This window comes from Gobius niger, assembly GCF_951799975.1.
Source record: "Gobius niger genome assembly, chromosome: 8".
Taxonomy (NCBI): domain Eukaryota; kingdom Metazoa; phylum Chordata; class Actinopteri; order Gobiiformes; family Gobiidae; genus Gobius; species Gobius niger.
The window spans coordinates 37,807,953-37,826,057 of NC_136859.1; the positions used below are offsets into that span (position 1 = coordinate 37,807,953).

An 18,105-nucleotide genomic window follows, 5' to 3' on the forward strand; every position below is an offset into this window, starting at 1 on the left:
ATTATGAGTCAGGTTTGAGGCGAGACGCTGAAAGTGAAGACTTGGATTTTTCATGCAATGGTGGGAAGTTTTCTCCCTTGACAATGTAGTTTTATTGTCAGAGTAAAAAAAAAGACCCAACTCAGCTTACAATGCTTATTTTATTATGTTTTTTTTTTATGTCTGCAAATACTCCCTGGTCTTTCCTACGCTTATTCTTTAACAAATACTGACATGTTTGGTATCCACGTGTAGCCCGAGATGACACTGTAATCCAAATATGGTCATTTCATCAAAGTAGCTTTATTTTAAACTTGTAGTGAGTCTAAACCCTCAAGGGCTACTGGGCATGCGTCAAAGGCCACCTGGGTGTCCCCTGATTTAAACTGTTGCCATGCCAACCATATTATGTCAATGGGAAATTTAAAAAAAATTGGAAATTCACTTCCATCTAAATAAGACGACTGGAGCTTTCAGCCTATAGGCCAGTGTCACGCCTTGTTTTGTCATGTTTTAGTCATTTTGTCACTATTTTGTCACATTTTTGTCAGCTAAACCCATTTGAGACCTGACAAATGTCTTCTTCTGAGACACTGAAAGGGCATGAGAGCCCCCACACCTGCAGCACAGTGGAGGCGTCACAGGAGGAGCTACAGGAAAGGTGGTGATACCGCCTTTGCTCTGCCCAATCCCGTCAGACCTCAGAAGCTCAGCAGGGAAGGGCCTGGTCGGTACTTGGATGGGAGACCGTTTGGGAACAGTGGATGGAGTGTGTGAGTGAGTGAGTGAGTTGTTGGTGGTGGTCGGAGGGGCCGATGGCGCAGACTGGTTGCCTCGCTTCTGTCAGTCTACCCCAGGGCAGCTGTGCCTACAATAGTAGCTTACCACCAAGTATGGAGTGAACGAATAGTGCAATGTAAAGTGTCTTTGAGTGTCCAGAAAAGTGCTATATAAAACCAATGCATTATTATTATTATTATTATTATTATTATTATTATTATTATTATTATTAAACAAAAAAGGGACAAACAAGGAGATGGTGAAAGACTGTTGTGGAGCGGAGGGAGCTGCAGGAGAAAGAGGAGGTGGAGTTGATCAGTGCAGGACACCACCTCAGAGGAGACAGAGGGCAGCCAGCCAGGTTTCTTCCAGATGCTACAAAAGATGAATTTTGTAGGTCTTAGCTTTCAAATGAGGCGTGACACTGGCCTATAAGCTGTCCGCTCCAGTCGAGAAGCGTTTGGGTAAAGCCGGACTGGAGAAAATGCACTCAGTTAAGGCAAAAGTTTCCAATCGATATCTCTGAATCTATTTTTCCCTCCGATTCTCCCCGGAGCCGCCCGGCGTGTGACGGACCATCGCAGTGGACATGGCCCGAGGTAAAGCTCCCCCTCAGGGACTAACCATTAGAAAGACTAATATATTTTAATTCCAATTCCATTATATCAACCGGCCCGAGTGGTATTTTGATCTCATCATTTAAACAGATGAGGGCGGGGGGTAATAGGGACTGAATGGAGATGTTTCAGTAATAAGCCAATTAGCCTGAGGGGGTCAGGAGCGGGAGGGGGGCGAGCAGGCAGACAAGACAAGCCCGAGCGCTAATTCAACAGGGAGAGACTGCATTTTATCACACGCTTCCACTGAGCAGCTTTTTCATCAATCAGTCCAGCTGAAGGCTTTTTAATGACATTTCAATGTCCCAATAAGACATATTTAATGCCACCAATAGGGCTGGCTACTGTTAAATGACACCAGTCTGGTATCGGGAAAAAGTTTAGGTTCTACCATCGGTTTAGACTGAAGAATTTTTCAAGATCTAATTCCCAGCCTGATTTATTGACTTCAAAAAACAAGACAATATTTAAATGTATTAGATTATAATAGCAAATTAAAACTCTTGTACACACAAAACGCCTTATTTTCGTGTGAAATCATGAACTGACAGAAAACTTGCAATACATTTTTTTCTCATATTCATGTGAGTAATCTACAGCTTAAGTTTCACTCTCTTTGCTCCCTTTCCCCTGCAGCGCCTGGCCTTCGTGACTCTCCCCTGGCGTGTGCGTGTGTTAGCGTGTGCGTGTGTTAGCGTGTGCGTGTGTACTCACCGCTCCCCCTGCTTGCCCCCGCTCTTCGGGTTGACGAACACGAGCAGGGGATGAGTGCCCTCTATTGTTGTGATCTGAACGAGAGATGTCAAAACAAAAGCGTGGGTGTTTGGAGACGGCGGCAGGAAGAAGCTTCACAGCGAATTCCACTTCCACAAAAGCAACGCAGCCGCTCCAAAGCCAGTGTAACCCAGATTCTGACGCCACTGTCAGGGCCTGGCACTGAAGGGCAGCACAATGTGAAGAAGGCAGTCATGTTACAGAACTATTGTGATCATTTAAGTACGACAATGCTGTCCTTATTCCACCTTTCAGTCATCCTTAATGCTGTATTTATTGAAGGTGTTAAGTTAAGGTGCTAAACATTGGGAACAAAACATATAGGAGCAGTAGCAGCCAGAGTGGCAGCAGATCATTGGGTGCAGTCTTCCCGTCATCCATGACATTAACCAGTGCGGTGTCTGAGGAAGGCCCATAACATCACCAGAGACCACACTGCAGCCTCTGGAGGGTCCTACACCTTGATGTTCAGAGACTCCAGAGGCACCAGCAGCTTCAAATACCTGTTTGCTGCTTTGTAGCAGCTGTTCTATTAATCCGATGTATTTGTCTGGCAGAAACCGTCCTCATTGTGCCTTTATCTGCACAAACCCGTGTGTGTCTGAATCATCCACAAATCTCTTATCAGTTTGATGATTACGCTTCATCTTTCATGAAATATCGAGGGTTTTCATACCTAGACCAAGGCATTCAACTATTTCACGCTTTTCATCAGCAGAGAGACCCTTTTTCTTTCCCATATTGCTTGAAAATGATGATAATAATGTGAAACATCCTTTTTCAGTAGTTTTTCCCTTAACTGGGCTTAACCTGAAAACTAATCATCCCAGGTCTCTGAGGTTAAAGGAATATGCCACCGGTTTTCCATACTGAGATATGTTCTTACCTGAGCTTTGACGAGTTCTTTAGGACCTGTCTGATCTTCAGTCACGTAAACACAGCGCAGACGGCGTTAGCATTTAGCCTCTCCCTCTCTCCTCTATAGCTCCAAAACAGGTCAAGATAGAAGCTACCAAGCTCTTCCACGTTTTCCCTATTTAAATATGGTTACGTGAAGTGTTCCACTACAAAGTATAATTACACACAATTAAACAATGTGGATTTTCTAAGCGGATAAAAGGGGGAACTATATTGTAAGGCGTAATAATACCAGGAGTAGTTTGGCATCCTCGCAGTAAAGTAAAGATTACTGCGCGGATTTCAAACTACTCCTGGTATTATTACCCTGGTATTTTGGAGCAATAGAGGAGAGAGGGAGAGGCTAAATGCTAACGCCGTCTGCGCTGTGTTGACGTGACTGAAGGCACGGGGGAAGATCAGACAGGTCCTAAAGAACTCGTCAAAGCTCAGGTAAGAACATATCTCAGTATGTAAAAACGGTGGCCTGTTCCTTTAATGTCAGTGATTCAAAGAGCCCCAAGACACGATACCATCCATGAGTTTCATTAAAAACCTTTGTTTTTACCTTCATGACACTGAAATACAATGTGCATAATCATTTGGAACGCGTGTAAGTACATTTAATTGCATTGTTGACTGTGTGTTGACCTGCATGTGACAAATAAATCTAAATCTAAAATTTTAAATCTGGTTTAATTATGTTAGTTTAGATACTATATTTTGATATTTGGCTTAATTTCACAAAAAATATGTATAAAATACATCTAATGTAAAAGATATCGTCTCAAAATGATCTGAAAGTTAAACTAATGAACTGCTGAACTAATGAATAAGATGGGGCTTTTATTTTGGCGTGCTGGATCAAAACAGGAAGTCACTTCTTGTTATGATTTGAAGTCACGCACAGAGTTACAAAAAAGTCACAAAAGGGACCAACGAGGAGATGGTGATAGACTGTGGAGGGAGCAGGAGGAAGAGGAAGGACGAGGTGGAGCTGACCAGTGCAGGAAACCACGCTCTGAGACGGGGACAAGCCCAGGAGGCGGTGCACCGTTTCAGATGATCAGAGGAGACAGAGGGCAGCTACAGTTTCTCCATCCTCCGAGGTCATACGGGGGGAGTGGCTGAAGGACAACGAGATCATCGACCCGGCCGAGGACAGGAACTTCTACATCACCGTGGACACAACCTGATCATCAAGCAGGCGCGTCTGTCCCACACGGCCAACTACACCTGTGTGGCCAAGAACATCGTGGCCAAGCGCAAGAGCTCCTCCTGTGACCAAAACAGTGAAGATGGCGGCCGCGACACAACCATCTTTCACCAAAGAAAAAAAAAAAGAGTGGAAAAAGAGTGGTGCGCACTGAATGGGTGCTGCTGCCGGATGCTCTCTCATCGAATGCAATTTCTCCATCTGTGAGATCAATAAAGTATCATCTTATCTTATCTTAGTTGTGATTGCAATCTGTGTGTCTTGCACGGTGGGCGCAGTGGTTAGCACTCACGCTTCACAGCTAGAAGGTCCCAGGTTCGATTCCCACCTGGACGGGGCCTTCCTATGTGGAGTTTGCATGTGTTCTGTGACCCTCTGATGGTCTCGACCCACCAGTTGAGAACCCCTGATCTAGATGGATCTACTCAACAGCAGACCGTCCGTTTGGGGAAATCTGCCCCGCTCTGACACCCCCCCGCCCCCGCGCTCTGACGTCCGTCCCAGCAGACCGGTGGTGAATTAACGACCCCCTGTCCGGCCTGAGTGATCCATTACTTCCTGTAATTATAAATAATAATCTTGAATATTACGCTGGTTAGCGCCTGATGGGGCAGAGATGAATGTGCGGGGGATATGAGGATTTCTCTCCGTGGAAACGTGCGGGGCAGGTCTGACAGACGGAGGAGTCTGCTTTTTTTTTACCTGACTTTTTCAAATTCACCACATATGAATAGGGCAGGGCACAATTTTTCCTTATTTTTTGCTCATTTTTTATTACTAATATTTCCCATTTCCCTCTACTCTTCCCATTTTTCTCTAGTTTTGCCCCATTCACCCCACAATTTTTCTCTAAATTTTTCCCTGTTTTTGCCACAATTTCTCCCAATTTTCCCCCATTTTTCCCCAAATTATTCCCCATTTCTTGACATTGGAGATGAACCCGATATTGTAAATGTGTATATCTTTTATTGTTCTGTTTTCTGGTTCTAGACGACAAATATGTTAGCATAGGTATCGGGAAAAAGTTTTGCTCAGGTTTCAGTATCGAAAACCAAGTATGGGAATGAGGCAGTTGCCCCGAGACTCTGGAATGCCCTGCCAGAGTCCCTGAGGGCTCCCCAGAGTGTTGAGGCCTTTAAAAAAGGCCTAAAAACACATTTATTTTTAAAGGCCTTTTCAGACTAATTTGTTTGTTTGCTGTGTTGTTTTTACTATGTGAATGTTCTTTTTGTTTTTATCAGATTTTACTATTCTGTTGTAGCACTTTGAGGTTTCGCTGAAATGTAAAGTGCAATATAAATAAAATTTATTATTAAATTTATTATTAAGTATGGGAATGAAAAAGGGTGCCCTGCCCTGAGTGAGCTGCAGATATCCATTTGGAACGTTTGCTGAACTTTATTGATATCAATATGAGACAAAAATGTGAACGAATCTAAGATCAGACAGATATGCTTAGCCAAACGGAACAAGCAGAAATCTCACTTGAAATCAGACAAATTCACTTTTACTGTGGAAATGCGTGAAAATGGCCAAAACTGCAGGTAATTTAAGCAACAAAATCTAAATAATGGATAGAGTCAGGTTTAAATGTATGGTTTTATTTTGTTGATATATTAGTTACAGAGAATAGAATAGAATAGAATAGAATAGAATAGAATAGAATAGAATAGAATAGAATAGAATAGAATAGAATAGAATAGAATAGAATTTTATTGTCTACCGAGGTGGAAATTCATCTTTGGCTCACCGACACACAGATTTGTTCAGAGGGGATTAGATTAGTTTTTGAATGAGTAGTTATTAGTAAGAACATCTGTAAAAACTGTTTTTTGGCATCGTAAAAGGGTGAGTTTGGTCTATTTTCTACTTTGAGATTAAAACTATGTTAAAGGGGCTATAAGGAGCTTAAAAATGTTAAAATTATGTTTTTTCCTGTCCCAGCCATGTCCTAATGTGATGAATGGAAGGTGCAGTTACATGTATGACCTGAGGTGGCAGTAGTGAGTATAAAATGGCAAACTTTCATCTAGCCCCTTTAAGGGTAAAACCGCCGCGTGGAGAATAGATGTTGTCACTGCAGTGTCTCGTCGAGGTACCAGTCCCGTCAGACCTTGGAAGCTTAGCAGGAAGGGCCTGGTCGGTACTGGGATGGGAGACCGTCGCCTGGGTGAATGTAGTGAGAAAGTAGTGGTTGCCTCGCTTCCGTCATTCTACCACAGGGCAGCAGTGGCTACAATAGCAGCTTACCACCACCGAGTATGGGTGAATGAATGATGTAATATAAAGCGTCTTTCAGTGTTATTGTGGTCCAAACTAATTCCTGGCTCTCCTCACGCACCTCCAACGTCTCGGTTTGTCACACGTTTCACAACATTTAAAGACATTTTTTCCACAAATATCTTGAACCATCCTTCAGTGCCAGAACCCCACACTCGACCTGGAGGATTAGCCTAAACTGTGAATGTTTTAGATCCATGGGTGAATCCAGATCATCTGAAGGAAACGCGCCCAGACACAAGAAGAGCATGTAAAAGCTCCCCCCAGAGGTCCTGACCAGGCTGTTTGTGTGGCTCACCTGCAGGCCTTGTCCGTCCACTGTGACCGAGTTGGCCCGCTGCATCTTTCCCCGGCTCGACTGGCTCGACCGCGAGTCTTTCCTCAGCGTCGACTGCCTCTCCTACGGGCAAAAACAGAGGCGTTCTTTAGGTTAACAACCCGAGCCACATGTGGCTTTGAAAGGGCTTTCTTTCTTCACTGCTGATGAAACAAAGATCTTCTGTACTTGGCTGAGATGAAATGTAGGATCGAGGTTTTAGACCTTCAGTCCACTTCACTGGGGGATACTTCCTTGCATCCCACAATCAAACCAAATTCAAAACATTTTTGATTCAAGTTGTTACCTGTTTATGTTTAGGCGTTATGCAATGCTTTATACAGCAAAAAAAACGTCCATATTGGTGTGTAATTGATGTCGGTTAGCCTGTTTACTGTATGTAAATGATAAAGAAACCACAGAAATGACATAAACACCATGAAAAGGACACATCGTACTGTTCCTCACCATAGTTTAGTATTGAGCCGTTTTCACCATTCATTTGTATGTGGGATAGAATGTTCCATGAAATGTGAAAAACACATTCATAAAAGTTGTGCCTTTAAGTTCAAATATGTTTTGCATCCAATCTACTGGGGGCTGCACACTGCATCGCCAAGCTGGCACAATATAAGTCAGAAAAATACTGCGATTCTTATATTTGATACCTTTAAATGCATAAACTGCTAAAATGATGAGTGAAGGAAGTCACGTCAAACAATATATTTATGTTCAAACTGCCCCACTTTTGAACAATAATCTACGTTCAGGGACTCTTGTTTTCATGTGGACAGCGCCCTCTTCTGGAGGAGTTTCCCCGACATTCAGAGTACCTCTGGGGGACAGCCACGGGACTAAATAATATGTCAGGGATAGAATGACAGAGCGTCTAAACACTTTCCGCTTTATAGAAACCTGAGCTCAGAGACATCACTCAAATACAGAGACGGAAGAAAAGAAAGCCTCAGCCTCTTGAGGTTCAGTTATTGCAGTAGTCAAAACCTCCACTGTGATTTGATGTCGATAAAGCTACTATAATATATCACAAAATAACTCAGGTTTTCTATCAGAGTGAGATTTACAACATTAAAACAAAAACAAATGGGAACTTCAAAATCTATAATAGTCTGGTTTTATTTTCCCCAATTCCCCAGTTCCATTTCAGCCTTGTTTTGATCCTGACTTGATATTTTGGGTTAGTCGAGCCAACAATGGAAGACTCTTTCCCCTCGTACTGGAGAGTCCAAACCTTAACCAGAGCCTAATTGCTTGTAGAGCCTGTGGCCCCGCGGCGGCTCCACTTCTCGTTATTTGGGCGAGCGGCGGGTGATGATTGGGACTGTACTCTTACCAGAACCACGGGGCAGATGGAGCTGGGCGGCAGGATGTGGTCCCTCAGGGGCCCGCAGTCGCACTCGGGACGCACGTGGGACGCACACTTGTTATGGAGCTGCAACCAGAGGAGGGGCACGGCGTTCAAATGGGTTCTGTACTCCAGGAAAAGTACAGATGCTGCTGGTCAGTCAGTTTCCAGTGTTAACCCGCCTGAACCCAGCACATTTTCTCCAGCTTTACCTAAATCTAAAAGCTTCTTGAAAAAAGCGGCAAAACAGTGACAAATATAAGATGAAAACGAGGATGAAAATGCAACAAAAGAAGAAAGGTAAAAACTGATTTTTAAAAAAGTGACAAAAACATTACAAAAGCCACAAAAAAGCCACAAAAAAGCCATAAAGAGCCACAAAAGGGCGGCTTCATTTGCTAAAGCCGCTCTGGACAGAAGTTCAAACCTGTTGTGACTAAGAACTGTCAGACTCTTATTGTGTTTCCCTGTACAGTATGTGGGGATGTCAGGATTTCAAATGTTTGAGTTACGATTACTGTAAGAGAATAATTCAGTCGATTATTGACGATTATCGAGCGGAATAAAGTTTTTGCTTTTTTTTTTTCATAATGAAACTAGACCTTATGTGTGATTTTGGTAGCTCTGTGATGAACAGAAGTGGAATAAATGACCATCAAAAACTTGTGAAAAGTTACGATCTGGACATTTCATATGTATTTTTGCGTTTCGATCCAAGAAATATCCTGTTAAAGTCCTCAATCCGAGAACCAGGCTGTTTAAATGCACACGCGATAGAAAGCGATCGATACATGCACTGTTTCAAAAGGTGTGGTGTCGTTGAAACTGAGATATTTCGGCATCTGCCTCTTCACATAACATTAGTGCCTGTAGAGGAGAGAGGAGTTAATCAGAAAGGAGAGTGTTTCATAAAAGACAAATTATCTCCATTTCTAGAAAAAAAATCTGTGATTTTGATCAAAACTAGCCTCTGTTTAGCTTAGATTTCTTAGATAGAATGAAACTGTTTTCACCTACGGAGAGCTTAGAGTCTCACCTTTCAAATGAGCCATAGCATAATGGCTATAACACAGAAGACGCTGTGTGTGTGTGTGTGCGCACGTGTGCGCGTGTGTGTGTGTGTGTGTGTGTGTGTGTGTGTGTGTGTGTGCGTGTGCGTGTGCGTGTGCGCGTGCGCGCGCGTGTGCGTGTGTGTGTGTGCGCTTTCATTTTCATTTGAGTTTATTACAGTGGGGCAGAGTGGAGCACATTTGCTTTTTGTTTGCATCCTGAGCCAGTTGTAGCGGCTATTTCTGAACATTTGGACAACTTTATTGGGGATTATGCAGTTTGTTACCTTGAACTGGACATTTACAGCAAAGAAATATATCCTAGAGGTTGTTTCATGTTCGACGCATCGACGCCTTTTGCTGCACCTTTCCGAGCGAGGCTTTGAAAGCAGGACACTTGTTTCCCCCAGAGGTCCCACACTGCTGACTCCAATAGAGCGTTCTACAACCTCGCCCAGCTGCAGGTGAGTGTAAGTGCTGCTGCAGCGGCCCGTACCTCACACAAGACATTTCTGCGGTAAAGAATGATTTCGGTCAACCTTTCGCGTCCTTTCATAATCATGGTAATAACAAAACTAGTAAATCCTGACATCCTCATCCTGCCAGTCAATGTAAACTAAAGCTTTCCAGCGCAGGGCGTGAATGAATAAGAACGCTCTCTTTAACTTTCCTCATCAGCTCCTTATCTCCGTGTGTTCTGCGCTCGTCATTTTGGGGGAGAACAAACAAGTGTGGTGCGAGTGTAAATTGGCGGCGTGCCTTGTGAGGCGGCCCTAAACAAGCCGGAGCAGTGGGAGTATAATGAGAGGTGGCTGGCTCTCCCCGGGAGGCGCTTACCGTGATTTGACACCACACGCAGTGCAGCCCGGTCAGGCCCTGGTAACACTTAATGGTTTTGTGGCACTTGTCGCACTTGGTGGGGCAGTTCCCCTCCACCCAGAAATGGTGCATCACCTGCGGAGCCGGGGACACAGCGCACAGTGAGGAAGAGGTGAGAAAAGAAGCCTGCCGGAGAAAAACAAGATGTGTGCACAGCGCCAAAACAACAGGACCACAAGCCCAATCAGACATGTCGCACCAGGCCGGGGTGAGGTCAGGCCGCTTTGTTCCAAGACTTTAGATTAGGAATCCAAGGAGAACATCGTCCATATGTGATGTTTAGGATCTGCACTTGACCCGCTCTTACACTGCACACAATTATCACTAGACTTTGGTACCGTTACACCACACCAGTCTGGTAAAAGTACCTAAAAAAGTGTAGGTACTTCTGGTATCAAAAGCAGGTACCAAAAACAATCTTCTATCTTTAGATCCAACTTCTGATGCTGTTGGTCCAGGGACAGAATTAAAGTGATAGTCTGGAAGTCTAAATGCTATACAAATGTTATCAAATGTGCCAAATCGATCAGCTGGTCCTGCATTTTGATGTAAAGTAAGTAATAATGTAGATAAATTACGTTTTGTGAAGATCCTATTTTCCGGATCTCAGCAAATAACCAGAGTCTAGTATCCTCCCGCGTCGACCAATGAGACGAGCTTTTCCTGTGAACCAGCCTATCAGGTCCAATCAGGAGGGAGGGGCAAACTAAGAAGGGCTTTCTGGTTAAAGAGGGAGGAGTTTGATTGTTTACGTTCAAATTTCACTCTCCCTCTCCTCACTTTGCAAACGTACAGACTATCACTTTAAAGGAAGTGACTTGGTTATACTAGCTCAAATAAAATATTTTTTTTTTACACAATGTTTTTCTTATTTTTCCCCATTTATCGTCCTCATTTTTGCTCACTTTTATTATTAATATTTTCCCTATTTCCCCCCAATCCCCCACACACATTTCTTGACATTGGAGATGAAACCTGTTTTTTCCACAAATATTTTCATATATGTATCGAAAAAAATATCGTTCAGGTATCGAGTATCGGTATCATGAAGTATTGTTAAAGTACTGGAATTGGAAAGGAAAAGTAGCACCCAGCCCTATTTATTGCACAAGTGAGTTTTTTGGGACCATATTGTTATTTTTTCTTCACTTTTTCGAGCTCTGACAGGCGTCCCGGGTGATGGCGCTGAAGTGTGGTCAAAGCAGGTCCACAGAAGATCTTTTATAAATTCAATCACAGTCTGCGACACTGGTGATTATTAATTAACTGAGGAAATAGTTTGTAAATATATGTTTTGCATCTAATGTTTTTCATTCTCTTTGCAGTGATGAAATGTACTTTTATTATTGTCATTATTATTAAAAATGGATGTCAAATCATTGGATCAGTGCAAATGTTGATCTGTACTGTAAAATGTGTGTGGCTTTTGCAGGTTAGGGTTTCCAGGCCCCTGAAACTGGGCACATTTCTGAGTGTTCTGTCAATTTTGGCAGAAGCGTTCTGGCTGTTTTCAATGTAAAGAAATGTTACTTTGAGTCCAGTACTTGCTAAAACACTTACAGTACTTTGAATGACAAATGATCTAGACCAAAGCTTTCTGTGAGACCAAGAGAAGGGGGTGGGGCCGGATCATTGGAGGCAAGTGTGTTAGAATTACAGATGCGTGTGTGTCCGTGGGTTTGGCTGCTCAGACCTTATATGTCTATAACATTCAGTTTATAAAATGTTTTCCCCATAATGTCCCTATGAGCTGACGAGGCTAGCCGCTATGGCACGATTCTGATTTGTTTCCCCAACTCTCTGTAACGCAGACACACTCGGTGATTCTCCACGCTCAGGGCCAGACTGAGTTGCTTTAATTCCCCTCGGAGTAAGAGCGCCCCTCACGGTAATCCGATCGTGCCCGCGGCTAAACACTCCAATCCGACGCACCTCCGTGTTCTTCTTGGACCTGACGTAGGTCTTGATGCAGGACGGGGGAGCGCGGGACACACAGCGCTCGTGCACCGTGTACTTGCAGACTGTGGGGGGGGAAACACATTACATTAGTTTATTACGTAGAGCATAGAAAGTCATTTATTTTAATCAAGAGTTCTTATTGAGAGAATCTTAAAGGAGCTCTTGACAAAGCTTCTGCAATGTTTTTATTCTTCATCAAACCCTATGAACTATTCCTTGTTTGCACATTGTCCTGTAGATGTAGATCAGACTGGCCTTGTTTCCTAAATGTAAGGCCAGGGCTAAAGATGAGTCATGTTAGCTTTATTTGTGCGTGTGAACCGTTTCTATACAATTATGATGATTTTGCACCTTTACGATCCTATTTCCTATTGCTAGGCTCCTGTTTCCTGACACACCAGTTGTGCAGCAGCAGTAAATACAAATACAAAGTGAAAAGGGCTCACAGGAGCAGCAGAGGCCTTGCTTGCCCAGGCCGATCAGCATGTTCAGGCACAGGTTACAGTAGGCCGGCTTGTTGAAGTGCTTCAGCCTCCACACGTGCTGCCCGTCGTCCTTCACATTCTGCAGGAGAGGAGAGAAAACATTCAGAACGTCGATCGGAACAGCTGCAAAGGCTACGATCACAGAGAAAGTACTAAATATCCCGTCTCCATTGTGTCGGCTCTGTTTGTGCATTTCTGTGCAGTGGGGGAAACCGCAAAGATGTTCCTCAATAGAAACGGCTCATTCATAAAATATAAAAAAAAAGCCTCCTGTGAGTGATCAGCTAAAACTGGTCCAATAGTTCCATCTAGTGGTGAAATGCAGTCAGACAAGGATTCAATCTTCATGGATTCTATTCTCTGCAGTTCAACTGAGTTTAGGAAAAGCTTGTCGTGTGAATGTTACTGGACAAACCCAATACTAGATAATAAGATAATAATAGAAGGCAGTGGTCACGCTCTCCCCTCATCTGGCTCCACATTACAGAAGCTTATTGACACAACGCCACAGCTAATGATGCTGCCATCAAAAGTAAAGGTGCTACAACCAAACATTAGAGCGTGTGACCAATGGGCTTGCCTGGGATCACGATTGAATTAAAGAATAATTTGTTGATTATTCTGTCAATCACTTTACATTTGACCAACCCCGCAGCACATTTGGTTTTGCAACCACTCATGTCTTAATCTTTGGCCTCCACATTATTATCTTTGGTGATTGTAGTTGGTTATTTAATCAGTAGTTAATGCAATACTATTGACATGTTTTTAGTGTAGTATTTCTTAACAAACTATATTGGGTGTGACCTTTTTTGTGTCTACTTTTGTCAGGCAGAGTTGCAATGTCCTAATTCAATAGCACATTCTATCTGTGGCCTTTTCTTCAGCACATATAGTATAACCTGCATGGAAACATGGAATAAGGGCTGACCGTCTCCAGGCCCAGCAGCACCAGCAGCGGGATGGTGGTCATTCCCCCCTGGATCCACTCCTCCAGAGACACCACGCCGTCGTGGTCATAGTCGATCTCCTGCATCATCTCCTGGAGGATCTGCACAACGTCAAAACACAAGCTTTAGGGAAACAACTGCAACAGCTGCCTGTAGAGTTTTACAATACTATAGCGAACACAATTTAAAGCAGTCTAATTCATTACATTCTTCATATTTCATTATTATTATTACCATGTGAAGTGCAACAAGAAACAAAGCATAAAAGAAACAGACTACTCTGAGGTGGTCAAAGTACAGGTAGGCTACTACACCAATAAAAGCTAAAGTTGCTTTGTGAGATTATTACTAAGTGAAAGTACTGAAGTAAAAAAAAGAAAGTTAATCTGTCCCAAAAATCGGTTTAAATAAGTGTTATAGCTGAAAACGGCCTCAAAAGATGAACATTGCGCCCTGTGAATTCTCCCTGTGTATGACAGTAGGACCTGGACAAACCTTTTACCCATTCACAGTACATCTGAACAGCGCCACCTACTGCTCAGAGAGTGTGCATTACCAGGCGTTTACTCCACTACAAGCAAAACTAAATGTTTAACATTTTCAGGTTTTGGGCCAATTTGGCAGCCTGGCTATCGCCAAACTAAATATCACACGTTATATTTAGCTTCGTGACCACCAATTGATTGTCCATAGCCGTCTATCATACGGGTCTGCAGTAGCCACAGCCAATCGCATCATCATATCAGAAGACGTCACTTTCGAGCTAAACTATTTAGGTCTAAAGCTTGATCGAAAGACGGCATCGTGTTTGCTGCTGTCATGTTTGATCTGTAAATAAACATTTATTTTTTCTATCCGTAAACAAACTACAAGATTCTGTATAAATAGTGCATCATCGCGTTGCCGTCCCTCCTCGTTCTGTGATTGGTCCCAGATCCATGTGAAGATTCCGGCCATGGCCCCCAGACTGCTCAGCGCACACAGCAGCACAGGTATTCCCAGGCTACCACTTTGGTCTCTTAACATATAAACTTTCACACTGCTACTCTTCACAATTTAATTACTGCACTGATTCAATGCTTCTCCTTAGATTTATTTGGGGAATTGTCAAGGGGCATTTTCTTTCATTTGTGCTTTGTGACTTCAAACGTTGCAGCCTTGGACTGAACAATATTCTTAAGGGTTTTCAGAAGGATTTTTTTTCATCTAATAAAAAAATATATTAAAAAATCAAATAAAAAGTATTACAACCAGTCCTGAGCATTACTTCTAACTTCACCCCCGTTTGGGTCCATGAGGAGAGGGGGAGGGGCTAAATGGCTAAATTTATTCAGATTTTGTCCCCAAAAATATGGGAAATTTTAAGAAAACATATAATGACAGAAAACTTGTAATAATTTTTTTTTATACAGCAGACGTGTCAAATTGACATCTCTATATTTAAATGGAGTAAAAGTATCAAACACTGGGCTTCAGTGCAGTAACTTAATGTACTTGTACCGTTACTGAGCACCTCTTCTGTTCGTTTGCCTTACTGGTTTGAGTTCTGTCACGTCCCACTCCAGATACTCGGCCACGTGCATCATCTGAGAGATAATGTGCTCCAGCTCCTGTGGGGAGAGCACAGACTCACGTTAGACCAGGAGCCAGAAAGTACATGAAGTAAAGTATTTCAAAGTGAGCTGTTGAAATCCTCAAACATGGCGCACTAATGTGAAACACACAGCATGGCGGCCACACGTGTTCCTGGTATTCAGATACAGACCATTTCATTTATTCATTCATTTCATACATTACAAAACCATTTTATCATTGAAGCTTGAATGGAGTAGAGTATATGACATTTGCCCACTTTTACAGGTTCATTTTCCAATTCACTTACATCCGTTCAATTATTTAGTCTTATTTACGCGGCTTATTTACTCAAGGTTATTTTTGCAGCAGGTAAAGGAAATAGACCCTTCAGAAGACGACCTCTGCAGCCGCTGGTTATGTCATGTTATTAAGGTTTAAAAGCCCCAATAAAATACATTCAGAAATGTTGTGCAGTATGGACTTAGTAGTAGTAGTACGCACTGGGATATATGTACTGATTTCAATATATCTGAGAGCCAGGCCTTAAAGGAACAGGCCACACTGAGATATGTTCTTACCTGAGCTTAGACGAGTTGATGTGTACCTGTCTGGTCTTTGTGCGTGCGCTCAGTACCACAAAAAGACCAAAGATGTTGTTAGCATTTGGCCTCTCCCAGTATTCCTATAGCTCGGGGTGAAGTTAGAAGCGACCATGCTCTTCCACGGACACAAAGACCACTCAGGTAAGAACATATCTCTGTGTGGAAAAACGGTGGCCTGCTCCTTGAAGAGTTTAATATGAACAGCAACTTCCCAGGACATAGGCACAACATATTCATTGTTGAACTTATTAGGTTTATACTGAGATTGTCTGCTTTACATTTATATCTTTATTCATACAGGATATGAAAGAAGCAAAAACAGGGGTAATGTCAGGGCCGTGGGAGCACAAAGCAGTACTCGCTAGGTTTTTACCCACAAATGTATTCTTCACGCTTTCTTAGGAAGGTTTTTGACTTTCACAAAATGTTGGAAGAACAAATCATAAGAACAGTCAGGAGGACAAATTCTGAGTCACATATTTGAACATATTCAATCTTGTAGTAATTAATAACAAAAAATGCTAAATGGACTCAACTTATACAGTGCATTTGTACCTTCATTAGGCCCAAAGCGCTTTACAGCAAGTAGTCACCCATTCACTCGCTCATTCAACACCAGCGTACACAGACACTGGAGGCGAGGAGGGTGAAGTGTCTTGTAGGAGCTGGGATTCGAACCCCGACCCTCCCATCATGACACAACCCACACCCCATGTAAATATAATACATTACAGACACCCTGCTTATTCAAAAATAACGAAATAAATGGAAATACTTCCAAATTCGCCTGGTGTCCAAAGGTTTAGGGGGGTCCTTAAGTGTGAGGCGCTGATGGCAGAGTTTTTTCTTTGGGGGTTTTGTTGGTTACTAGTTTTGGATTTGCGTTTTGCCATTTTAAATCCCCCCCTGCTGCCTGTGGCGCACGGCACTTATACTTATACAGCACATACTTACACTTTCACCTTATATGGTGAAAGAGACATCAGTCCTCACCAACCTCAGGACACAGGTGCCCATGTCTTCTCCACCTAAGAATGTGTCGTAAATCTGGCACAGTTCCTGGCAGTACCTTAAGGAAATACGGATTTGAAGATGTTTTTTAAGATGTTCCTGAATAAGCCCATTGTTATCCACTTATGACTGAGTAGGGCTATCTACACAACAGACTTTGGAATAAGGAATGTGAATAATATTTGGGAGAAATGGCCCAAATATTAGTCACATTTCCGTGTTAGTGAGCACTGTCCCCTCACAGTGTGGCACATCGCGATGCAGATTAGACACATATATATTGCACAGGTGCCTAAGGCTGTCTACAATAAAAGGACACTTCACGTTTGCTTTATTGGGGAGGTCAGTATCTGGTTTGACCACCATGTGCCTCGTGCAGAGCAGCACATAGAGTTGATCAAGTTGTTGACACGGACGCTGAACACAGGTGCATTTTACTGATGGCGTTCTGCATTCTCGCCCCTCAAAACGTCTGTGCACGCCCCCATGTAATGCGCTCACTTGTCCCGTTGTTTTGGACTGGCGCCCGCAGCAGCTGAATTCGGGACAGTTTTTTTCCCCCCAATAGCAGGGTGCGCAGAACAAAGGCTTGACGCCGTAATGACTGTGTTTGTTTTTGCAGGGCCCGTGACATTATCCCGCGAATTACCCCAGAATCACGGCGATGGGAGCCTTAGTCATTACGCCGGTGCCTGGATTTACTCACACGCTTTTTTTCCTTTTCAGGTCACTGCGGTCTTTAAAACGAGAGCCGCTCCGGGGCGCCGCGCACTCCCACTGCGCCCAAAGGTTACAAATAATAGGATGCGTTACGTAAACCCCCGCCCACCTTGCTCTCCTCTCGGGCCCTGCACTCCTAAATCGACTCTGCGGCTCACGCCCACGCACCGGGCCGCGCTCATTTGAGGAAACAAAGGCAAACTTTAACTGTAGTGTTCTCACAGGGTGAAGAAGTGCAAGTGTGCTCTATTTATATGTTAGCGTTAGCGTATCCATGCCTTTACGGGGCGTTCTGCTCGCGTCTTCAAAGGGAAACACTTTCATTTCTAGATTAGGCAGATGAACATTAGTGCTACACTGGCTCAGTCTAAACATAGTGCCCCAGGGGGATCTATATGCAGATCATGAAGTCACCACAACTTAAAAACTGACCTCTATTTACCTTTTGCCCCGCCCCCTTAGCCAAAGTATGCTAGCTCCCAGTGTTAAGTTATGAGGCGAAGTGGTTTCTATATGATGTAGTATGTTACATGCTGAATGTAAGTACGCAAGAGCTTTATTTGACATTGTACAATTGCACAACAAACTTGTGTTCAGGTGTTAGTCCTGAGCCGTTGCGACTGAGCCGCGCCCCCACTGTGGGCCAACCTGAC

The 18,105-nt window shown here is 43.3% G+C and overlaps 1 protein-coding gene across 1 annotated transcript in view; it reads right to left on the minus strand.

The window, feature by feature from the left end:
• Positions 1-18,105, minus strand: part of dgkb (diacylglycerol kinase, beta) — a 152,189-nt gene that overhangs the window by 103,220 nt on the left and 30,864 nt on the right. The window contains exons 7-14 of the mRNA XM_079562229.1: positions 15,080-15,154; positions 13,526-13,645; positions 12,556-12,673; positions 12,083-12,171; positions 10,109-10,225; positions 8,211-8,309; positions 6,842-6,943; positions 2,091-2,164 (exon numbers count right to left, since the gene is read on the minus strand). Of these exons, the coding sequence (XP_079418355.1) occupies positions 2,091-2,164; positions 6,842-6,943; positions 8,211-8,309; positions 10,109-10,225; positions 12,083-12,171; positions 12,556-12,673; positions 13,526-13,645; positions 15,080-15,154 (794 nt within the window). The remainder of the gene's footprint in view (positions 1-2,090; positions 2,165-6,841; positions 6,944-8,210; positions 8,310-10,108; positions 10,226-12,082; positions 12,172-12,555; positions 12,674-13,525; positions 13,646-15,079; positions 15,155-18,105) is intronic.